Genomic DNA, 21,164 nt, shown 5'->3' with positions numbered 1-21,164 from the left:
TGGCGAAGCCCAGCCTGTTACATCCCTGCCCCTGAGAGCTGCTGCGGGCAGCAAGGGAAGGTGCGCCAGACTTTGGCTGGCCGAGGAGAGGGGGGAAGGCAGTGCCTGATGGGCAGTGATTCACAGCAGCAGCGCAGGCTGCGGTACAGGCTAGGTGAGCCAAGAAAGCAAACCACCATCTCTGTTTGTTACACACCCACAGAGCCTGGGGAAGTCCTTTACAAAGGTGTGAGTCAGCCCTATGCAGAGCCTTGTAACAAAGGCATGGGAGGGTGTGAGTGGCAGCAGAGGTGTCCTTCCCTCGCAGGCAGCTACCTGGAGCAGGGCTGCTCGCAGGGTTCCTGGGGCACCAGCCTGCTCGACTCCTTGGACTGGAAAGTGGCTGTGGTGCAAGTCTGGCAGTGGCACTCACATGGAGGGGGAGGAGACACCCGAGGGGAACACAAGACTGGTATTAATGATGCTGTGAAAGTACCAAAAAAGGCTGTAGTACCCTTTGGTGTCCCTGCAGTGCCTGGCATTCAACAGCACAGGTCAATGCTCATAGAGTACACAAAGCTCCACTTAAAACATACCAATGTCCTATCTAGAATTTATTAAGCACAGGGGTAACCCCCTGTTAAATCATAAAAGAGGCTTTTCCCCCTCCCTTCTCAGTCCCAGATTAGGTCAGAGGAAACACAAGCTACGAACACTGCATCATTTTTCTGCCCTAGCATATGTTTCCCTCCTGTTTTCAGCACTAGCTTCTGCTTCATGGAGGAAGCTGGAGATTTCCTACCACATGACTAGTGATTGTTCAACAAATGCCCCCAACTGTAAGAGAAGTCACCTGCTGACAGGGAATGGTGAAAGGGGTTTGCCTTTCTCTGTTCCAAAGACTATACAAAAGCAGCTTTACAAGATTCAAAAAGCCTTCTTTCATTATACCTGTTGTCTCAGACTCCCTCACTTGCTACCACACTACAGAAAGCTGTCTCAGCTCTATCAGCAAAACTAGATGCCATGACTGGCACGACAAGAGGATAAAACACAGCTCTTCCAGATGGCCAGTCTCCCATGCTCACATTCACATAATACTGCATGGGAGGATTCTAACTTGCTTCCCAGATCCTGTTTCCAACTTGATTTTACTTTCTTTTATTCCTACTGAACCCAGATATACTTCTGGTCACAGCTTTAAGTGGCAACTTTATACTGGTTGTTCACCATTAAATTGTGAACATGGGAAGTCTTGACATGGAACATCATAAAGATGTTCTCTGTGTTCCATACTTAAAATTCACCTCCCTCACTGCCGCCTCTGTGCTGGTTGTATTTCATAGCGCAAGCTATGGATCGCTCCACATACAACTAGGATACGAACTAAAGCTTTTAATAGCCTTGGAAACACAGCTATTTCAGAAAAATGCACTCAGTTCTGCCCCAAGGCAAACAATTCCCGGAAATTTGAGGGTTTTGCAGACCAGATAACATGGTGTCTCAAGCGTCAGCCTAGCCTGAAGTTTGTGGCAACTTTGAACTTAAAAAAGCTTGTTCCTACATTATCTCTAGTGCACCTAAAGGAAGAAAGAGAGTTATTAAGCTTCACAGCTTTCCACTTCAGTTAGGGGCAGAGAGCTCCTGGGTCATATTTCAGTCTGGAAAAAGTCTCTATAAAGCCTAAAAGATACCTTGCAAAGTTCCTGACACTTAAAAAGCAACCCTTGCCCACCATCAGCCCCCCAAAGCAGCTCTCAATCCTTCATCCAGCATTCTTAAGCATGCAGGAGTGCGAATCCTGTTAACGGTGACCGAGAAACATGGGTGGGGAGAACTCATGGATGCCAATGGGGAGAGAAAAAGCTTGGGAAGAAAGTGCATGCGTTTTCCCGATGTTCCATGTGACAGCGCTGCGCAGCTGGTGCCTATGTCACTTTTCAGCAGGCTGCGAGTAGGGGACAGCTTCTTTGGCAATACAGCCCTCGAAAAATGCATGCTAGAAGGTCCAGCTCTAACACCACAACAGTAACACACAGCCCACTAAAAGACAGTGGAACATACGGCTTAACGAGAAACAGTATTTACAAAGCAGGTGAGAAAAGACCTCTTTTCCTTCCTTTATGCTACATCTAGCTAAGTGCCGGCACAAAGCATCTACTTTGACCTGGTATCCAAGCAAAGCTAATCGAGTTCAACTATGAAGGCTCGTTAGCTAGAGCACTTGCTCTATAAAAAGCTAGTCCCAGCAGTCATCTCCTCCTAAAGAGGCTTCTTGGCAAAGTGGCATTTTTTCTCAGAGGAAGGTAAGAGGTACCACCTTCCCTCTGCTGCTTTTTTTGTTGTTTCTATGTTGTTGGGTGCCATGTAGTTACCAAGAACTGTTTTAGTAGGGAAAACTCAAAGTAAACTCTTGTTTTGCATTAAGTTGTCTATTGAGCGGTAAGTTTCTTGTTTTTCCCTTGACCTACCTTCATGCTGTCTCAAGACCTGTTTAATTATTTAAAAGTTGCTGTTACACAGCAATTCCAATTACTGAACTAATTCACAACTTACTGTTTAATTTATCTGCAAATGATGCTTGGTACATGGTTTAATTTTAACACTGGAAAAGGTGTAGGTTCATCACATGTCTTCATTCTGCCAAAAACCTACAAATATTACTTGGAGGAAAAAGCTTGTCACTAATTAAAAATCCTGTAATGGGCGGTAAGAGGAGTATTTCTACTGCTTGGTTTCTAACTGTTAGCTAAACGAGTTCCGAGATCCTGGAGCACCCAAGAGCTTTGATAATCCACTGGCAGCTGCAACAGCAACTGTACCTTGCCCAGAAACAACCAGTTCCTTATTTATTAGTGCAAATAAGGGAGTGGAGTCAAGCCCTGGTATGCCTCACCATCACCTCGCATCAGGAGACCATCAGCCTGTTAGTTCACTTCCCCCGTCACCCACTAACTCCCCCAGGATTTTATCACATTGGTCCTCCAAAACAAAACTGTAAATAAAAGTCACTGGATGCAGCACATTTTTGTCTTATCAGTAGTCGGAACAGCAAAGCATAGAAACAGTATTGCGTAAGTACCACCCTTTTTATTAATGATGACATCCCTTTTTACAGCTTACCCTGTGCTGTCAGAATAACAAGCCTTGCCCTGTGCCAGCTGCTACTTAAGGCTTCCGCTGGCTCCAGCTGCTGGGGCGCCGGCTGCCCGGGCGATGCACGTTGAAAAACTGCAGTGAATAGCTCTATGGACACAGACTTTATTATGCAGCGCTATCGTGGTAGCACACGCAACCGAACAAACCTGGTAGCGCAGCAGGTACAGCTATGGGACTCGAGCATGCCTCGTAGCTCTGGCCCAGGGCTAGCTGGTGAGCGTGTCAGGGAGACTCTATCTCGGTGGCCACTCTGCTTACTTGCAGGTCCAACAAATATTGCTGCCTCTCCAGCGACTGGCTGGCGGGAAGAAAAGGGCCAGTCCAGCTACATGGTGTCAAGAGGTTCCTCCCAGCATAGCTTCCTCCAGTTTCACACTAATTGTAAATAAAATAGGAAGGGGCACCAGACAGATCTCGCAACTGATTTGATTGGTGACTATGCAAGCGTGTCCTCCGTCCAGCGCTGGCTGCCCTGCTCAGAGGGACTGCCGGGCTATGGAGCCCTTCATGTGCTCCCAGTTGTTATAAAGAGCGTAGAGGCCGGTAAGTGTCAGACCTGCAATACCACCTCGTGCTATCCCACGCACTCCACCTGAAAAACAGATTAAAACCCATTAAAGTTACATCCAAGGAAATGATCAGCTACAGCAACTTCCAAGAAGCTGTTCAAATCCAGAGGCATCTTAATGAAACGGTTTTTCTTTTATGAATAACTTTCCAGAAAGGGTACCTGTGCTAATTCTACCCTGCCCTTAAATCTGCTGCCAGGCTCAAGAAAGGTCATTCCTGATCCTGATACTAATTCTGCTGGTATGACTTCCTCTCAAACTATTTTAGCACTATTGCCCGAGAGAACCACTACAGAACACTTGAAGCAAAGGTGGCTTTTCGTAAGTCCTACTTTATCTATTCCATCTGTCCTCAACACAGGTGTTTACAGACAGATATGATCTCTTCCTGCTTTAAGAACTCCTCCATTTAGGATTTCAGATGAGGAATAATAATAATAATGTTTGTCAGTTATGGTAACTAGGCTTGGGGGGGGAGGAGAAAGGGCAGGAGGGAAATAAGTGAACACAACAGCAGCTGATGTGGACATGACCTTGGGCTCCAGAGATTAATGAGGGCCATCACAGAGAACTTATCACTGCTTTTGTGTCTTTGGAATCTTAAAGCCTTTTGGAAAAAAAAAAAGTAGATGAAAGGGACCAACTGGCAAGAATTTACTAGGTCATACATCGAACAACTTTCTTTATTCTTACTATTATTAATATGCAAAATTATCATCTTGCAATGGCAAAAATTGAGTCCCACAGGTGATTTAAAAAAAAAAAATCTTTCTTTTTTTATTTTATATTTACTGCTCACTCAAGACTTGAAGCTTCTGCAAGTTGTGAAGGTAAAAATACAGGGCACGTTTGGCTACTACCAGAAGCCAGCACACCTGGCTGGAGCTGGGAGTCAGATGGCATCACAACTCCATTCCATCCATGTGAGGGCTGTGGTGTACAGGGACAGAAGTAGAAACTTCTGTTGCTTTTCCTAAACACCAAAATGCTTCTATTCCTCAGTAGTAGAAAGTACCTTGCTAAAGCTCCCAGAACATACTATAAATGTGCAGGAACACCTGAGAGTATGACCCTTAACACTAGGAAAACTTCACTGAGTTTGATTCTGCAATGTTTATCAATCCCAGCTGAAGCAAGTTAGATAATGTGTACAGTATATAGAACAAGGCCAGTTTCTGCTTACAGCTAGATAAAACCTGCCTGCTTTATTGGTAAAACTGACAGTGGAATTCAGGTTCCTCTAACTTGAAAAGAAATGCATCTCAGTAATCAGTGATTTTTTTTTTTCCCATTGTGGTCATAAAGTTGTCTCACAGAATTGCATTTAGGCTTGTAGTGGGGCAAGAAGCTGTTGGTGTCAGCCAGACTGAGACTGCATTACCTGTGCTGCAAGATTAAACGGATTTCATTGGAGTTGTTAAACCTACTCACATTGTCCAGGCATGTAATGAAACCAAGAAGCTGCACAAGTTGGGCTTGGCACTAGAGGTCATGTCTAGCCATAGTTTCTACAAATTTCATTGCCAGACTAGCTGTGGTGATTCGAGAGGTTTTTGGACTGTAAGGCTGAGTTCACTGCCCTAACTGTTGAGAACTCAACAGCTCTAAGGAAAGCCATAATGTTTATGCACCTACGTGCCTAAATCAGGATTTAGGAATGCAGATGTAGACTTCTATTTTTGATAAGTCATCCTGAATTTGTTGCACAAAAAGCTTTTCACATGAAGGGGTTGCAGCTGGGTACACAGAACTAACCATGTGCAAGCAGCTTCTGGCAAAAAGCCACAGGTGAAATTTAAAGGACACTTTGTGCAAAACAAATATTTGAGATAATCTGTAAAAATGCTAACTCCTTGTTACTTTTGGGAAAAATGAATAAAACATTAGTGAGCCTGATTTTCCGCTGTTTGTATTAGAAAGCAATTGCTTACAGAAGAAACCCCCAAAGAGGGCTCCTAACCATTATGGTATACAGGGAAATGCATGAAATGTGGAACATCCTCACAGAACGCAACACAGTACAGAGCTATGACTATTCCCATAGACTCCTCCCTCAGCCCCCAGGTTCAATTCCTCTCCTTTCCCCTTAAAATCCTATTCTTCCTATGGAAGAAAGGTAGGTTGAAGGCTGATCAAGTCTGGTTCCAGATTCTGTGAAGTCAGGATTGTACAAGAAAGTTACCTTCTTTAATTTGGATAGCTGAGCCACTTTCTAGCATCCATGCAGACTTAGACACAGCACTGCTAAGACATACTACTCCTAACACAAAAAATAATGATAATATTTTCATGTGCTGAGGTCAGCCAGGTGAGGTTGGCAGCTCTGAATCCACTTACAAAGTGCCAACCACCGGGCCTAAAGCAGTCTGTAGGTCTTGTGGACAACTTGGGGACTTTGCTGAAGAAGATGTTTCAGTGGAAGTCTGTTTAATGAACAGGCACTGCTTGTGCAGTCGGTATAGGTAAATTACTGAGTTAGAAAAAATCCAAGAAGAAAACATGCAAGAAATGTTTCTTACCAGGCTCCCTATGTTTCTGCTACAAAATTCTGCCAGTCATCTGTTTTGTAGCAGTTGCACCTGGTTTCTGAACTATCCACAGTAATTACAAAAAAAGGGAAAGAAAAAACTTTCCCTAACTGGTTAGATTTGCATTTGAGTAAGTATCTCCAAGTCTGTGGCAGGCATCAAACAGTAATGCACTGTAGAATGCAGCCCAGTTGCTGGGCAGGAAATGTTAAGCCCTCTGAGAAGATTACCTTGTTAAAAAAAAAAAAAAAAAAAATTCTCCACTCCCATCCCAGCTGTGTTTGCATGATAGAACACATTCCCACCCCTCCTCTGCAATCACTCTCTGCAAGCCTCTGATACCAAATCTGCCTTGACAAACCCTCCTAGAAACATGGTCATAAGCCCCTAATCTTGCAAGTCTGAATAAGATAACTTAAAGTTCCAGCTGACAGACACTTCTGAAAGCAGGTATTTTGAGATCAAGCACCTTGCACAATAGTTGAGAACTGCTATGGGTTTCCAAAAATACATCTGATGTTCTCTATATGAGAATTTAGTCTCTGACGTTAGCTGCTGCACCCTTTCACCACAGAGTATTGTCCCTCTTCTATGCATTTAGAATAGGTTTTGGAGTATGCTATGCAATGACACACAGCATTCTAATAGTGCAGCTTTGCATTTCTTTATGGTATGATCCACTCCTAACACTGAATTTGACTCATATAGTAGGTAAAATCGTTATCTATATGGCATAACACGAGGGCAAAATCTTCCAGTTAGGACCTTAGTGTGTCTATTTTCAGAATGCGTTACTCTATCCTGGGATAGTTCCTGGGATCTTTAAAGCAAGAACCATCCAACAGCAAACATTAGAAATACCTTAACTGAAAAACCAGACATAGGTATTTATGCCAAACAAAAGAATTGTAATAGTTAAGTTGTGATTAGTTTTCTGTCTTCCAATCTCTCTCTCTGATATTCAGAATGCAAACAGTTTCTCCTCCTTTAGGGCTTCCAGGAACAAAAATATTTTTAAATGGTTTAAAGGGCTTGACTTTTCAAATGTACAAGGCAACCTCAGTTTTTCTCCAAATGCAAGAACAGCGGTAGCTAGCCAGACCCTCTGAACCATCAGGCAGACATTTGTTTGAACATCTGTGGGTGGTCTTATGTCAGTAGAAAATTCGAATAGTTTCCTCCTGCTGCTCCACAGGGGTCACTTTATGAAATCTTCTAAGTGTGGGCAAAGTCTGTGGGTACAGAAATTATTAAGGAAACTGATAAACTTCTTTTTGGAAACAAGATACATTCCAGAAAAGCATGTTCCACTTTCATACTGCTGCAGCTAAGACAGTATTGTAGTTAAAATACAGAAACAGCAAAGCTTGAGACAGGGAACACTTCCTGTACTTACTGTGGTATGAAGGCTAAATTAGAAAAACAGTAAGAATTTACAATTTAATTTAAAAGTATTAAAGCTGTTAAAATTACTTTGCAAACATTATTAACATTCCCTGTCTTCTCACTGAGTGAAAGCACCAGCACCTGACTAACAGGAGACTACTTCAGCTACAGGTCTCCTGCAGCACAGGGAACTTTAGTTCACTGATTCTACTTAGCAGAGCAGGGCAGAAGGCAGCACTGCTCTCAGTGGCCACACGTATTCTTAGATGTTAGCCCTCAAGTGACAAAGAAAGCCTCAACAAGCTATTACCTGTAGCACGTGCTTGTACTTTACCCTTATCTCTTCCTTATTTCAGACCTGAAACAAAATACTTTCACTAAATACCATTTGATTAATAGTCCTATAGAGTTGTTATGTTAAAAGCAGGTTTTGACAGAGGTTCTTAATTTCTAAAATGCCTGACAGCCCTGAATATCAAAATTCAGAAGCAAATCCTTTACTTCCTTTTCTCCAAATAATGCAGAAAAATAAGACATCCCAGGGCCATACCTGCAGCAGTCTGCAAAAACCTCCCACTCCTCACCAAACAGAAACAAGAAAAAAACCCTGCCTGCCCCCTCCCCTCATCCCAGACTGAGCCTAAAGGAAAGAGGCTTTTATAGCTCAAGAAGTAGTTAGCTAACACAGCTGCCCTGAACTCCTACCCGCTGAATGTCACAAAACCTATCTTTAGCTCTGGCCAGACTTTACGGCTAGCAATAAAGCATTTAGCCCTTCTTAATTAGTTCATAATGTATTGACTTTTCAGGGTTGTGTTCTGAGGTCTTAAAATGACAACTACTCCCTTCAGCTATTGCTAGCATGCAATTGCCTTCTTTTCAGATGCATACGATTTTATACCAAACTATGTAACACCTATTGTGCAAAAGGCATGAGATGCTCTATCTAGTATTGGGTTCCTACCGCACAGAAGTACACTAAACAAAATAATTTAGTTTGTCCAAAGCATTATTTTTGTTCCCGTTTTCCCTAACCTCAAGAGGGGGAAAAAAATTATCTAAGAAAAAGAACATCTACAACCTGTGTAACCCTCAGATAAGAGGTAAAGGTTATTTAACTTTTTTGCTTACTGAAGCCTCTGTCAGGAATTTCAATGAGAAATTAATGGCTGTCACACTGGGTCAGACCAAAGTCCCCACCTAGCTCAGTATCTTTTTCCCGAGTGATCAATCCTGCATGCTTGAGGAGGACTGTAAGATCCTCAACCAGCTGTACCTTTGTGACATGATGACTGGAACAACGTGCACTTTCATGGTGGGAGGGAATAATAGTGACATAGTGCACAGTGACAATAATCTTTTTGATTTTTGCTACTTTCAGAAACTAATACAATTATGAAAAAACAAAATAAAGATGTTTGATTTAGAGAAGAGGTTGAAAACACATGCAAGAGGGCTAAATATTTGTTTGTTTTAAGATACGTTAGTATTTGCGCTTTGTAACATTTAACAGAAAAAACTTGGCATAACAGATCTCAATTTCTGCTTTTGCTTGAAATTGAAGAATAATCTCTTATTAAATGGAAAAGCTATCCTTGTGGACTTAGGATATTAGATTCCCTTTTAGCAAAACTTAAACAGGATTGGCTAAGTTGCAACATTTCTACTACATATGCCACTGGCAAAGGAACACAAAGGGGTTTTTTTCCCCTCCGTCACTCAACTTCTACCCAGAACATTCTGTTTAAGTTGTGAACTCAGAATGCAGCTTCCATAAAGCTGCAAGTCTAGTGTAACAAGTTAATACTGTACTTAGATTGCTACATTTGGGCTAAAATCTAGTGAGTAATCTTGGTATTAAATTTCATTTCAAATAAATGCGAAAGCTAGACATCACTTTGGTCAAAGGGATCAACTAGTATGCTGTTTCAAACCTCCTCAAATCAGTTTTACCTTCAACTCAATTCAACATCTGTTAACTTAAGCCATACAGTATGCTGAGAAGGATTCCAGTTAACGCTTGATTTATAATGGCAAGTTAACAGTACCTGACTCACTCTGAGGAGGACCAGAAGTCTGGGGGTCTTAACTGCTTTAGTCACTTGCAGTGGGGAACTTTCAGTGACTAATGCCACTTCAGTGAACACAGGGGGGCTGAACTTCCAGAGTGCTCACCTGCAGACTTTTTAATGCTCTTTTATCTTCTCTTACACGAGTTGTGTGTTAAGTAGCCTCGCACATAACTGCTCACAATCTAATGGCTCTAGAACGTGCGTATTTTGGAAAGCCTTTTTTGTTTGACTGCTGGCATTTTGGTAATGATTAACACCTCTACAAGGACAAATTGTGAAAACAGGGACCAGTCTGGGGCAAGAAATTTCAGCCTTCAAAAAGTCTTCCCACTTTTTTTTTTCCTGTTTACTCATCCCCCTTAGCAAAGGCTTAATTATTTGTTTCAGAAATTCAATCTAGGCTGTAGTGCAGTGTACACAAGAGTATTTTTCAGTGCAGCAGGGTTGCTGATGTGATTCTTCCATCAGTGCTATGTCTAAATATTAACCAGAAAGTCATAATAAAAAACCTGCCATACTTTATACAGTTTCTTCTTAAATATGTCCCTGATCTCTTTACAGAACAGGACTGATGGAAGCAGGAAATCTGAGTGTTTGAACAGCACTGCCTCGAAATCCGTACCCACCCTTTGTGGATTACAGAAAGCCTTGATTTGAAATGGCCTGTTTGTGGGAGTTTCCAGCCAACACTAAAATACAGGGATTCATAACAGAAATGTCCCTTTGTTAATGCCAACACAACATGGCATTCCATGTAACACAGGAAATGATTACAATCTTGAAATACGTCCCAGATGTGAACTGATCATTTGCATATGGTTTAAATATTCAAGGTTTTTTAGGTAAATATATATTGATGCTGGGTAAAGGCACAACTTAGAAGGAAGCTTTGCCATACAGAATTAGGAAGGGCATTCTGGCATAAGGTGACAGGAGAGGAAGCAAGAGGGACAGAGCATGAAAGAAAAAAAGGAAAATAAGATTGGAATTAATCTTTTCACTTCCAGAACTAATCCTTGACCTTTAAGGTCTGCTGTGCCACTCAAATTTTCTGCATATGGTGAAAAATGTATTTCTTTGGAGTTTCTACGCACTACAGTTCATATGCACAACACATACTTGAAATACAATACTGTAATGAATACAGACTTATTGACTACATTTACCTTTATCAGTGCTACTATTAGCTTGGTACATCCTTTATTACAAACAAAAGTCCCACTGTGCTCTGGTAAGAAAAATTTTTGTAGTGTCAGATGACTGTGCATGTGACTGGAGTAGTTACCCCATGGTTGCACTGCACCAAGAATTACACATAATGCCAGCTCTATACTTCTGAAAGGTAAGGGGGAAGCTTCTGCTGGAGCGTAGATGGCAGTTCTTCTTAATAACTTCCTACAGAAAACATTAGACTTCTATACTGCTACCCTATCCAGCTGTTGTTGGTGATCTGTTGTATTACTCGTGAAACCCCAAATAAGTAATTGATTACAAGAGAGCTATGTGCTCTTGCAAGGTTAAGTGCACAAGCTAATATTTATGAAGGCTGCTCAAGCCAATTATTTTTGGTTTCAAACAGTCTAGGCCAACAGGAAAATAAGACTTCTCAAACTGTTTTGCCCCATATATAAAGCTAGCCTTCAGGAACACTTCTAAGACACTGAGGCTCAGTTAGTTATGTAAAAGTACATAGGTTAATTCTAGAATTATCTCCTCAGTAAAATAGAGGTGAATCCTATAGCCAAACCTTTATCGAGGTACTTAAAACATATACATTTTTCCTGTGGTAATGTCCATCTGTGGTACCCAGCAGTCCTCTAAAAAAGATGATCCCCTCAATTGTTGAGCTTGGAATATGTGTTAAGAGGCATTCTGCTGATGAAGCTCAGACCCTCTCTTCTGCAAACAATTCACTATGCATCAGCAAACTAACCTTAAATCCATGCTGTTCTCAAATAACATTGTTTCTTGGTTTTGACCACTATGCAAAGACTAGAGTCCTACCACAAGACAACAGTTTCACAAACAGCTAAGTAATAACTTTATAAATATATCAGTTTCTTTATGTGTACAGCTTTTTTGCAGCTCCAGGTACTATCACATGAATCACTTGTAAGAAGTTTCATCTCGATGCAGTCAAACTGTGTTCTGTGTATTTCTCCCCTCCCCTGCCCCCTTCCACTTTGGAAGGTAGTTCCCATTTGCCTGCATCCACTCATGGACTGGAGAAACTATTGGTTTTATTCCTGCTATACCTGAAAAACATGGCTAAGAATGAGCTGGGTATGTATTTTATACAATCTCACTACAAATCTGAGTAAATATTTGAGTGTTTATTCAGTATGTAACAGACATAATTTGGCTTTCATGATTATTGTCCTGTGCAAGTTGGAAAGAATCCAATTTAATTCAGCTGGATATTTTTTTTTTAAGTGCAAGTTTTCCTTGAGTAGACTTAGCTGCATGAAAAAAATGTGTGGGTTAGGGGATATTGAACTAATAGGTCTTCGTTCCTAGTGTACCATTTTTACACTACTGATTTTCAGAGCGGGACAGTATTTAGTAACAGTAATGAGAATCCTAATAACTACCATAAAGCACAAGAAGAGGAAAACTAGAAACATTTTGTTACTTTACCAGTGCTTTTGTATAGCATTCCTGTCAAGGTTCCAGCAGCTATAGTGTTCAGGTCATCTTCTGCACCTCGTGTTTTTTCAATGATGACTCCGAATGCACTGTAAAGTAGAGCTGAGAAAGAAAAACATATTAAAAATTCAAGTTAAAACTCCCATTCTCTGAGACACAAGGCTTGGAATCCAGTCCCGGTGTAACTATTTAGACTATGCTTCTGAAGCACAGACTTTCTGTTTATTTAAAGGGGGGGGAATCCTCTGCAAAATGCTGTCTTTTGTGTTTTTTTCCAGACCTATTTCTATTTTACAGATAATTTTAGTTCTCTAGCTACAGCTTGGTTATAAAGTAGCATTCTTCATGACATCTAGTACTGCCTCAAGACATGATAAATATGTGATATAAAGCACTGACTGAAGTTTAAGCCCATTTTGCTAGTTCAAATTTGTTTAAAAAACTTTTGAGGGTTTAACTTTGTAGTGGCAGGCTTTATACTGTCTTCTGTGGATTGCATGAAACTAAACAACACTTTCTAGGTAGTAGAGAAAATTGTTGCCCACGTGTGACTGAGATGAAATGCAAGTTAAGTGCAGCATTCAGATCATGTTATCAAGGGCTGAAGTACATTGGGCTGCATTTCCCGTATAAACGAGTATTAGATTGCTTTGGATTTGACATTTACAGCTGCTTCACCTCTGCCTGGATATAAAAACTTTGTCCCCAGAGGGCCTTTTGCTTTGGGAGAACTTTGGGGACTATCCTGGAAAGGACCAGAAAGAGAAATGCATGGGCTTTTAGTATGGATGCATATATCATCTATGCATTTTGATGAAGGGAGAAGGCACCCCCATCCTCACCCCTCATGCTATAATCACATTTCATGCTGACAAAGAACAGTAGAGTGTGTCATCATTTTAAAGTGAAAAAGACACCATGCCACTTTAATTCATCCCTTGTCCTCCAAGAATTTGAAATCTTTACTTCTGCTAAAAAGCATGTAAATACTTCATAAGCAACCATATTAATGCTGATGAGTTGAACAGTAGCATCTCTCTCCATTCAGCATAGGCAATGGTATTTTACCTTGTCTTAGTAGCACATAGTATTAACAATGAGGGGAAGGAAAAGCTGAATTCAACATCTAAAAAAACACAGATGTTGCTACCTCTGTTTAGGAACAAAATGAGAAAAATTGTTGGTAGTGACAAAAGGAATCTCTGAGGTACAGAAATGCTGCACAAGTGAATTAAGAGGCAAAAATACCTCAGCTCCTTGAAAGGAACTTCTCTGGTACCTAGGACAAGGCAGAGCTATACCAAATCACAAAATAACAAGTTCTGCGTAGCTCTGTGGCTTGGGAGGCCATATTTTATAAGAGAAATAACAGTTTGTTACTGGAATGCACATACATTTTCTTGAGTAATCTTTCTTCAAACACAGCTGAAAAAACCTGTTAATGTGTCACTTAACCTGGAACCTTGAACTGCAGTGTGCCTGCATCTCAGTTTTCAGACGTTTCGATTAGATGTGGAATAGAAAATAAGAAAAACAAAACAAACATCCCACCACAAAACTCACTAGGCAATATGCATCTCTTATGAAAAGTGCCATTCTCACTGTAGTTCAGAAGCCCATCTCTAACCATGGCCTCTATATTATACGTCAAAAGCTGATGTCTGAGTTAAATGGCAGACTAATCTACTCTTTAGAAATAAGACTGAAACAAAATGTAATAAATGCAACTTAGCCTATGCTTTGATGCATTTTTCAAAATTCAAATATATGTAGACTGGGTTAAAGTATGATGTAATCTCTTGTTTTAAATATTGCTAATTTCTGTTATCACTTCATGGGGCAATGAGTTCCATCATTAATCTTCTTCAAAATAACTTCAACAGCTTTGGATTTCTCCTTTCAAACTGAGCACCCTTTGGTCTTTTAAGATTGGGGCGGGGGGGAACCAAAGAACTTGTATTCTCTAGGGCATTAGTTATTCCACTGACTTTTATGAAATCACCTGAAGTTGTTTTTCTGAGGCAACTGGTGTGATTTTATTTCCTAGCCCCCTCCCCACCCAAATCTCAGTTCACAGAAGTTTCTTTTTCACACATCAGGCTTTTGAGCATTTTCTTTTCTCTTTTTTCCTAACCTGTATTAGTTATAAGCAACATTTAGATTTAAAGTGGGTAGTATCATATGTGATTTTTCTAGCTAAGCTACCATCATAAAAGGATAAGTCTTTGTAGTCACTATCACATTTCTTCTACAGATAAAATTTTGTTGACTCTTTAGCTGGAAACAGACATCAGGCAGTTGCTCACACAACCACTGAGTCTTTTAGGTTATTGAAGTTATTTCTGAAATATTCAATTACATTTTTTGACTTAAGTTGTGATTTAACTGGAATTTATTAACAAGTAAGCATTACCTATAACTTTCAGTTATTCCTGCTATTCTATAGCTAGAGTTCTTGTTCGTAATATACTAAAAATTTTGGTTTCTAATTACAGGCTTTTGGCTACTTATGCTTCAAATTCTACTTTAGCCTTTAATTTCCTTTTCAATGTTTACTGAAATGCCCTCATGTCCCAAAGAAAAACAAACCTGCAGTTCTTCCTGATGGATTTCATAATGAAAATTTAGAGAATACACTTTCCCATCAAACAGTTACATGTTTAAATTGCTTTCCCTACAAAATAATGAGTTTACTTACCCAGAGATCCCAGAGTGTTAGCCCATAACGCTCCTTGCCTTGTCACCATATTTAGAATTCTATAAAGGAGTTAAAAAGGTATTAAAACCTTTAGCTCTCCGTGTTTACATTGACGCAGTGTTTATGATAGGTGTAATATGTTTACAACTATACATTTGATTAATAAAACTGGAATAATGAACCAAAAGCCCTTCAAAACAAACCAGTGAGGAAAAGCACACAGCTTGGTAATACATAATCTCCTTCATCACACATACTACAAATAGTAATGCAAGCAATACTGAAGGCAAATATTTAGTCCTGTCAAGTCTTAAGAAAATCTTTCTCTCTTTTCAAGTCAAACTTGCCCCTTACCAAGAATCCAATCTCTTCCCTTCAAATGACTTTCTAACCCTAGCTGATAAATGTTCCTTACATGGTGACTACACATAGCTACTGAGAATGACTGATATGCTTATGCTGACCTAACTGGGTAAAAGACCTCCAAGAAGACTAGAGTGCTCTTCTAGAAGGTGCAAGCAATACAGGGACCATGTGTCAGGGAGCATGGTGACACCTGAACAAATGGTGTAGGTATTAAAAGCAAGTCTGAACTAAAGCAAGTCAGGAAGAAAAGAGGCAATCTTTTGCACTTCCATTTGTCAAACTTAGCGCCCAACAAAAGGTCAAGTACCCAGAGTATTTCTGTATGTGTGCTTCCAGACTAGCACTAAAGAGGGAAAGCAAATCTTTAGCGCACTCTCAGGGAAGCACAATGTCACTTCTTTTTGGCATCAGCTGTCTCCAGAACGGTGACAACAGCAGCCAGAAGAAATGACTGATCTTTATCTCCCAGCAGTGTAACACTATCACAGGCACAGTACTGCTCTGGACAGCTGACTACCACTGGAACTTAGTTTATCATTTAAAGCAATGAAAGTGTCACACATTATGTTCCTTCTGATTTATTTTCCACTACTTTTCCTTTTTAATAATTTTCATTAGGAGACACAGGCCATTAATGAATATGGTTAGGTATTGAATTAAACAATAATGGAAAACTTCATTTTGAAACAAGAGAAAAAAATCCAAGAGGCTAGGGTGTTGACAATCTCCCCCTAATTACAACCCCCATCCCCATCAATTCTGAATTGATGAGAAAATTCATAATTTTCATAACCATGACATACTGTGAGATGTTTGATGATGGGGATTAACAGCAAAATTCAAATTCATAAAAAAAAAAAAAAAATCTGTGTATACTAAGGATAAATTTGAAGGAAATCTAGCTAGGCAAGTCTCTTCCCTGCACCTGATTAGGAAAACGTGGAATTTAATACACAGTTTCAAGGTGATGACCTTCAGCAGGCCTTTTCCCTTGAAGGGCAAGTACTAACAGCAGCATGAGCACTGACTGCCACCTGCTGGACTCGACCCATCAAAGTCCACTCAACATGTTTTTGTGACTCGGCTCATTCCAAATACATAAAGTACAACTCTGTTCATCTAGGACGTTATGGAAGAGTCATAATTATAATGGGGAATATTTTGGTTCTAGCTGTAAATCTAAAGATGGTAAAAAAGGGGATGAAGAATACAGAAACAGAATTTAAAAAGGAGCAGAGCCAGTACAAACTATCCTAGGAAATACTAAATTCCTCCTCTAAAACTCCCTTTTTCCAAAGTATTGTGGGAGTGAAAATGTTTTCCCCCAGTTATTCCACTCCTCTAGTTTGCTATGTCTCCTTCACAGGCACTTAAGTTTTCTTATAGTTACGTCTAAACTACCAATAATTCTAGGAGAAGCATACTGCTGGAAAAAAATGTGTTCCTATCTTTACTGCGTTCTTTCAAATAATCAGGTAAGGTAAAAATACGGGAATGCCATGCGTATTCGTGGACGCTGTAATCCATAACAACTTCCACCATGCAACACTTGCTCAGCAGCACGTACGAATGTCATCCCTAATGCAAATCCAGGCAGGCCCAGCTTCTGCATTTTAATCTCTTCCTGGTTTTGAAAAGTTTGGGAAAGAAGAGAGAACTCGCTCTCAGCTAAGTGACAGCAAAAAATAGCTCAAAGCAAACTGTGCTGCTTCTGGGAATACTTCAACATATAAAAACACTGTTTTGACTTCGAAGTAGATTTCTAGTAAATACCAAAGTAGTAATTTATTCTCAAATATTTAAGGTAAGTCAGAGGACACACCAGTTGTCACTAAATGAAAAGCAAAAAGCTTGAACTGAACATCCTTATAACTAAAAACATTTCATAAGCTGATGAAGACAAACACTGACTCTTGTTTGTCCCCACTAAAGACACAAAAATACATTTATTTTTGCAGTATATTCGGATCTAACCTTGTACAAGCTGGAAGAAGCAACTCTGTCACTGAGGTGTACTCTTTGGGGGGATTAAACACTTACTGTACATTTCTAGGTTTTGACCACGCCATATTCTGCGTCTCCTTCAAGCCAAGTCGCAAACCATTCAGTGCACCAAATGCTGCCCCTAGTTAGCATAATATCAGTTATTACTTTTTAAGAAGAAAAGGAACAAAAAGAACAATACTAGAAACAAATACTGAGAATAGACTTCAGTGTATAGACTGAAGTCAAATAGCTGTTTATTTAAGAACAGGACATTTACAGTCTCGTCAATTACTGTAGTACATAGGTGTTACCTGGACAGCTGGGAAAAGTGAAAAACACAACCACCTACCTGTCATACAACATCCTCCAATGGTAAAAAAGGCCAGCTCAAATCTGCCTCGAGTTTTGTTGGCTCCTGTGGGCAAGATAAACTCATCTGTATCCTGGGGGAAAACAAAACAAAACCAACAAATGCTTTTGTATTTTCCAAGTGTACCTGCTTCAAAATGTATGCCATAATAAATTTTTTTCTTTAATCCATACAATGAACTAAAGAAAAGACATTTACAACCAGTGTTTCTGTAAAACTGTTGTCCACACTAGCACAGAAATGGAATATGCTATGTGTATACTTTAATATGAATGAAAAAAGACTTTAAAAAGATAAACTGATCAAGAGCTTTTTTTTTTCCCCATCTGTCCTAACTTTTTATAAATTACATCGGGCAGCCACGGAACTCATATTGTGTGGGTGGTTGTTGGTTTTTTTTAAATGACTATTTGCTTAATTATCTATTACAGCTTCCAGCAGGCAATACAAGACTTGCTGCTCTCTAAAAATCTTCCTGGTGTCTGACTGTGCAGCACTGTTTCCTCACTGAGCAACCTATACTTATGCAGCAATGCATTAAGTTTTTCCACTACTCTGGCACTAAAGAAAAACTGCCTTTGTACCGAAAGAAGTATTTCCTTGCACTGAAATAAGTGACCTATTTTGAAGACATGAAAAAGCATGGAATGCATTCAAAACTAGTGATTATCAGGCACAAAATATGCAAGGTTGGTAGTTTTTTACTTGTCCATCTTTCTCCCACAGGGACAGGCTTGTGTTCTCGTAAATCAGATTGGTCCAAAAAGCTAAAGAAATGGGCTGATAACTAGCATGTGTGTAGAGATAAGGTGGGCCAAAGCACTTTTTCAATATGAGACATTGCCAAGATGCACACGTGTTGATAAGGTGCTAAAATGGTAAGATCGCCCTTTCTGCTTCTGTGCTCTCCAGTCATAATATTATTCACCCCCCATTTAACTGATATATGACCACAACAACTGCAGGCTCAAGTAATTGCATTGTAAGGGGTCTTCTTAGTCCATACTTGCCACTAAACATGGACAGCAATACATAAAAAATATACAACTTCTAAAATTGTGAATACTTTATCAGTTAACTGAACTTATATTATGGTTTCTATTTTCCCTGTAACTAGGTATTTGGAGAAATTCAGTGCATACATTAGTTAGCAGTTTCTTAAGAGTTTTCACTATTGTCCAGAAAGTCAAGATGAAGCATTCACCCTCTGTATGTAACCTCTATGTTTCTACAGAGACAACAACCTAGGAAGCCTATCCTCTAGGTTTGTGACAAAGGCTGGCATGCTATTTTATAATGGATACCTGCTGAAGGTAACAAAAGCATTGCAGAAAACACATTGGTTTGTGCCTGCATTAATGGACTAACATAGAAAGTGGGTTTTAAAGTCACGAGTACCGCTGTAGCATTCGTTATTATGGTAAGGCCAGGATCAAAATGTAAGATTCTCAACAATAAGGCCGACTTTCTCTCTGCATCCTGAAAGCAAACTGATGATCTTTAAATACAGGAGACCCTCACCCCTCCACACACACCTTCACAGACAAACCACTTTTAAAGGCTAATAATGTAAGTTCTTGTATTTTAAAATATTAGCTATGTCTTTTTCTTTCAATTTTTAGAATCACAGAATGGTTAAGGTTGCAAGGGACCTGCAGAGACTGTTTAGTGCAACCCCCCTGCTCAAAGCAGGGTCAGCACTAGCTGGTTGCTCAGGACCACACCCGGGTTTTGCGCATCTCCAAGGATGGAGACTCCACAGCTTGCCTGGGCAATTTGTTCAAGTAAAAAAAAAAATTCTCACATTTAAATGGAATTCCCTTTTATTTCAATGTACTTGCTAGTGCTAAACATAAAGAGCAGTGAAGTGTTACAACACAAACCGTAGCCTCTAGTGTTATGTCAATAGGTATTTTTAGAACTGTTTTGCAAGTTAGTCATGAGGCTAATGCCAATACCTTCTCTTCTTCTAAAGCAAGCTTTTTAAAAAAAAATAAAAATAAATCTATCAGTATATACAAGCTTTGTTCCAAAAATTCTGTTGTACCATTTTTAACACCAGCATGTTCCCAGATATACTGTACTAACTAAACAAGACAACTTTAGAGGGTATTTTCAGAAGAGGTCTAAATAATCACTTAGCATTTTTTTCGACCACTCAACAACAGTAGGTAAGATAATCATGCTAGTGAATCCACTTCGAACAGAGGCACATCCCCTGCTTCCCACCATTGTGGGAACGTTATGCTGTAATCTTGACTACAACAGCTTCTCGTGAAAGAGAAATATAAAAAACAGCCCCCAGAACTGCATTCATAGCTTTCCACTTACAAAAGCAGCAGTGACCCAGTGTACCATGAAATAAAAGGTACACAGATTAGCAGATACAACTGTTGACCTTCAGTGCTACTTCTGCAAAATTTAATGTTCTATATAGATAATATTAACTAAATAAAATCATTAAGACATACATCCTTATTGGATTAACTTTAACCTTTTCAGCTGTAGTTAATATTGCTGATAAAGGAAAACATTATAGGATTTTAAATTATTTTATTTTCCTTAGGGTGGCCTACAGGCCATCCTGTTAGGTTAACTAGTATTAAGCTGTGTAAGTACAACAGCTACGTTATTCTGTAGAATAAAAGGGAAAGCTCTACTTCACGACAGTCTCTCTTCAGCTGGGAAATGACATAAGGAAAGTGGTGTGAAATTTGCTGCTGCTGTGATGACAGCACAGATGATGACAAAGCCTGTATCAGGTCTAGGGTTTGGTTGAACACATCTGTAAACCGACTGAACTCATCACAGTACAAAAAGCTAATCCATCAAGAGTGGAGAGTTTCTGGCTGCTCTTACTGATTGGAGGGGCTCAGTGGAGGGTGTGACAAATGCCAGAACTTGTGCAAGGGTGCATTGGGGCTGTATGCCTCAGAGTAGGGAGGGAGACCTCCTCTTTTCAATAGCGGCAGGCTTATATTGACACAACAGTCTTACTTATGCTCTGTATTAAGACTGGTTTTCTTCTCCTTGATGCCATGGCGCAGCAAGCTTTTATTAGGAACAATACTAAAAAAAATGGTTCCTTTCAACTGCTCATCAGTTCGAGAGTCCAGTACACACTGCACAGCACTGCAGGGTTTTTGAGGTCTTCACATATGACCTCATATACAAACAAAGGAATCGAGTTCAACACAATAAAAACAGGCCGCCTCCTCACCTGTACTAGATACCTGGGGTCCAAGTTTAAATACGGTGACAAAGGACTCATTCCGGTTACTGAAAGGAAAAAACAATGGAGTACTTTAACACCAGTTTCTGCGGTAACAATTCCACACTCGGTCAGTAAGAAGGGGCCAGGCCCGGTGCGCGGAAGCAGCGGACGTTCCGCCGTGAAGACACGCG

The 21,164-nt window shown here is 40.0% G+C and overlaps 1 protein-coding gene across 2 annotated transcripts; it reads right to left on the bottom strand.

Annotated features, from left to right (window-relative positions):
• Positions 1 to 37: 37 nt before the first annotated feature.
• LOC104831942 (mitochondrial import inner membrane translocase subunit Tim23) lies at positions 38 to 21,141 on the bottom strand. Of its 2 annotated transcripts, XR_774363.1 has the most exons (7): positions 20,980 to 21,102; positions 17,739 to 17,832; positions 17,444 to 17,528; positions 15,038 to 15,096; positions 12,331 to 12,441; positions 2,536 to 3,730; positions 38 to 2,022 (listed from the first exon to the last, which is right to left on the bottom strand). XR_774363.1 is itself a non-coding variant. In XM_010567859.1 (6 exons), exons 1-6 carry the CDS (start codon positions 21,028 to 21,030, stop codon positions 3,615 to 3,617), a joined length of 516 nt encoding a protein of 171 aa, XP_010566161.1. In that variant the 5' UTR covers positions 21,031 to 21,141; the 3' UTR covers positions 38 to 3,614. The 2 variants fall into 2 exon arrangements, 1 of the variants encoding a protein (XP_010566161.1); XM_010567859.1 differs by having other exon boundaries at positions 38 to 3,730; positions 20,980 to 21,141.
• Between the last annotated feature and the right edge of the window lie 23 nt (positions 21,142 to 21,164).

Source organism: Haliaeetus leucocephalus, unplaced genomic scaffold, assembly GCF_000737465.1.
Source record: "Haliaeetus leucocephalus isolate CR32 unplaced genomic scaffold, Haliaeetus_leucocephalus-4.0 Scaffold229, whole genome shotgun sequence".
Classification (NCBI taxonomy): domain Eukaryota; kingdom Metazoa; phylum Chordata; class Aves; order Accipitriformes; family Accipitridae; genus Haliaeetus; species Haliaeetus leucocephalus.
The sequence above is the reverse complement of the archived record's forward strand: the minus strand, read 5'-3'. Positions and strand labels throughout refer to the sequence as shown.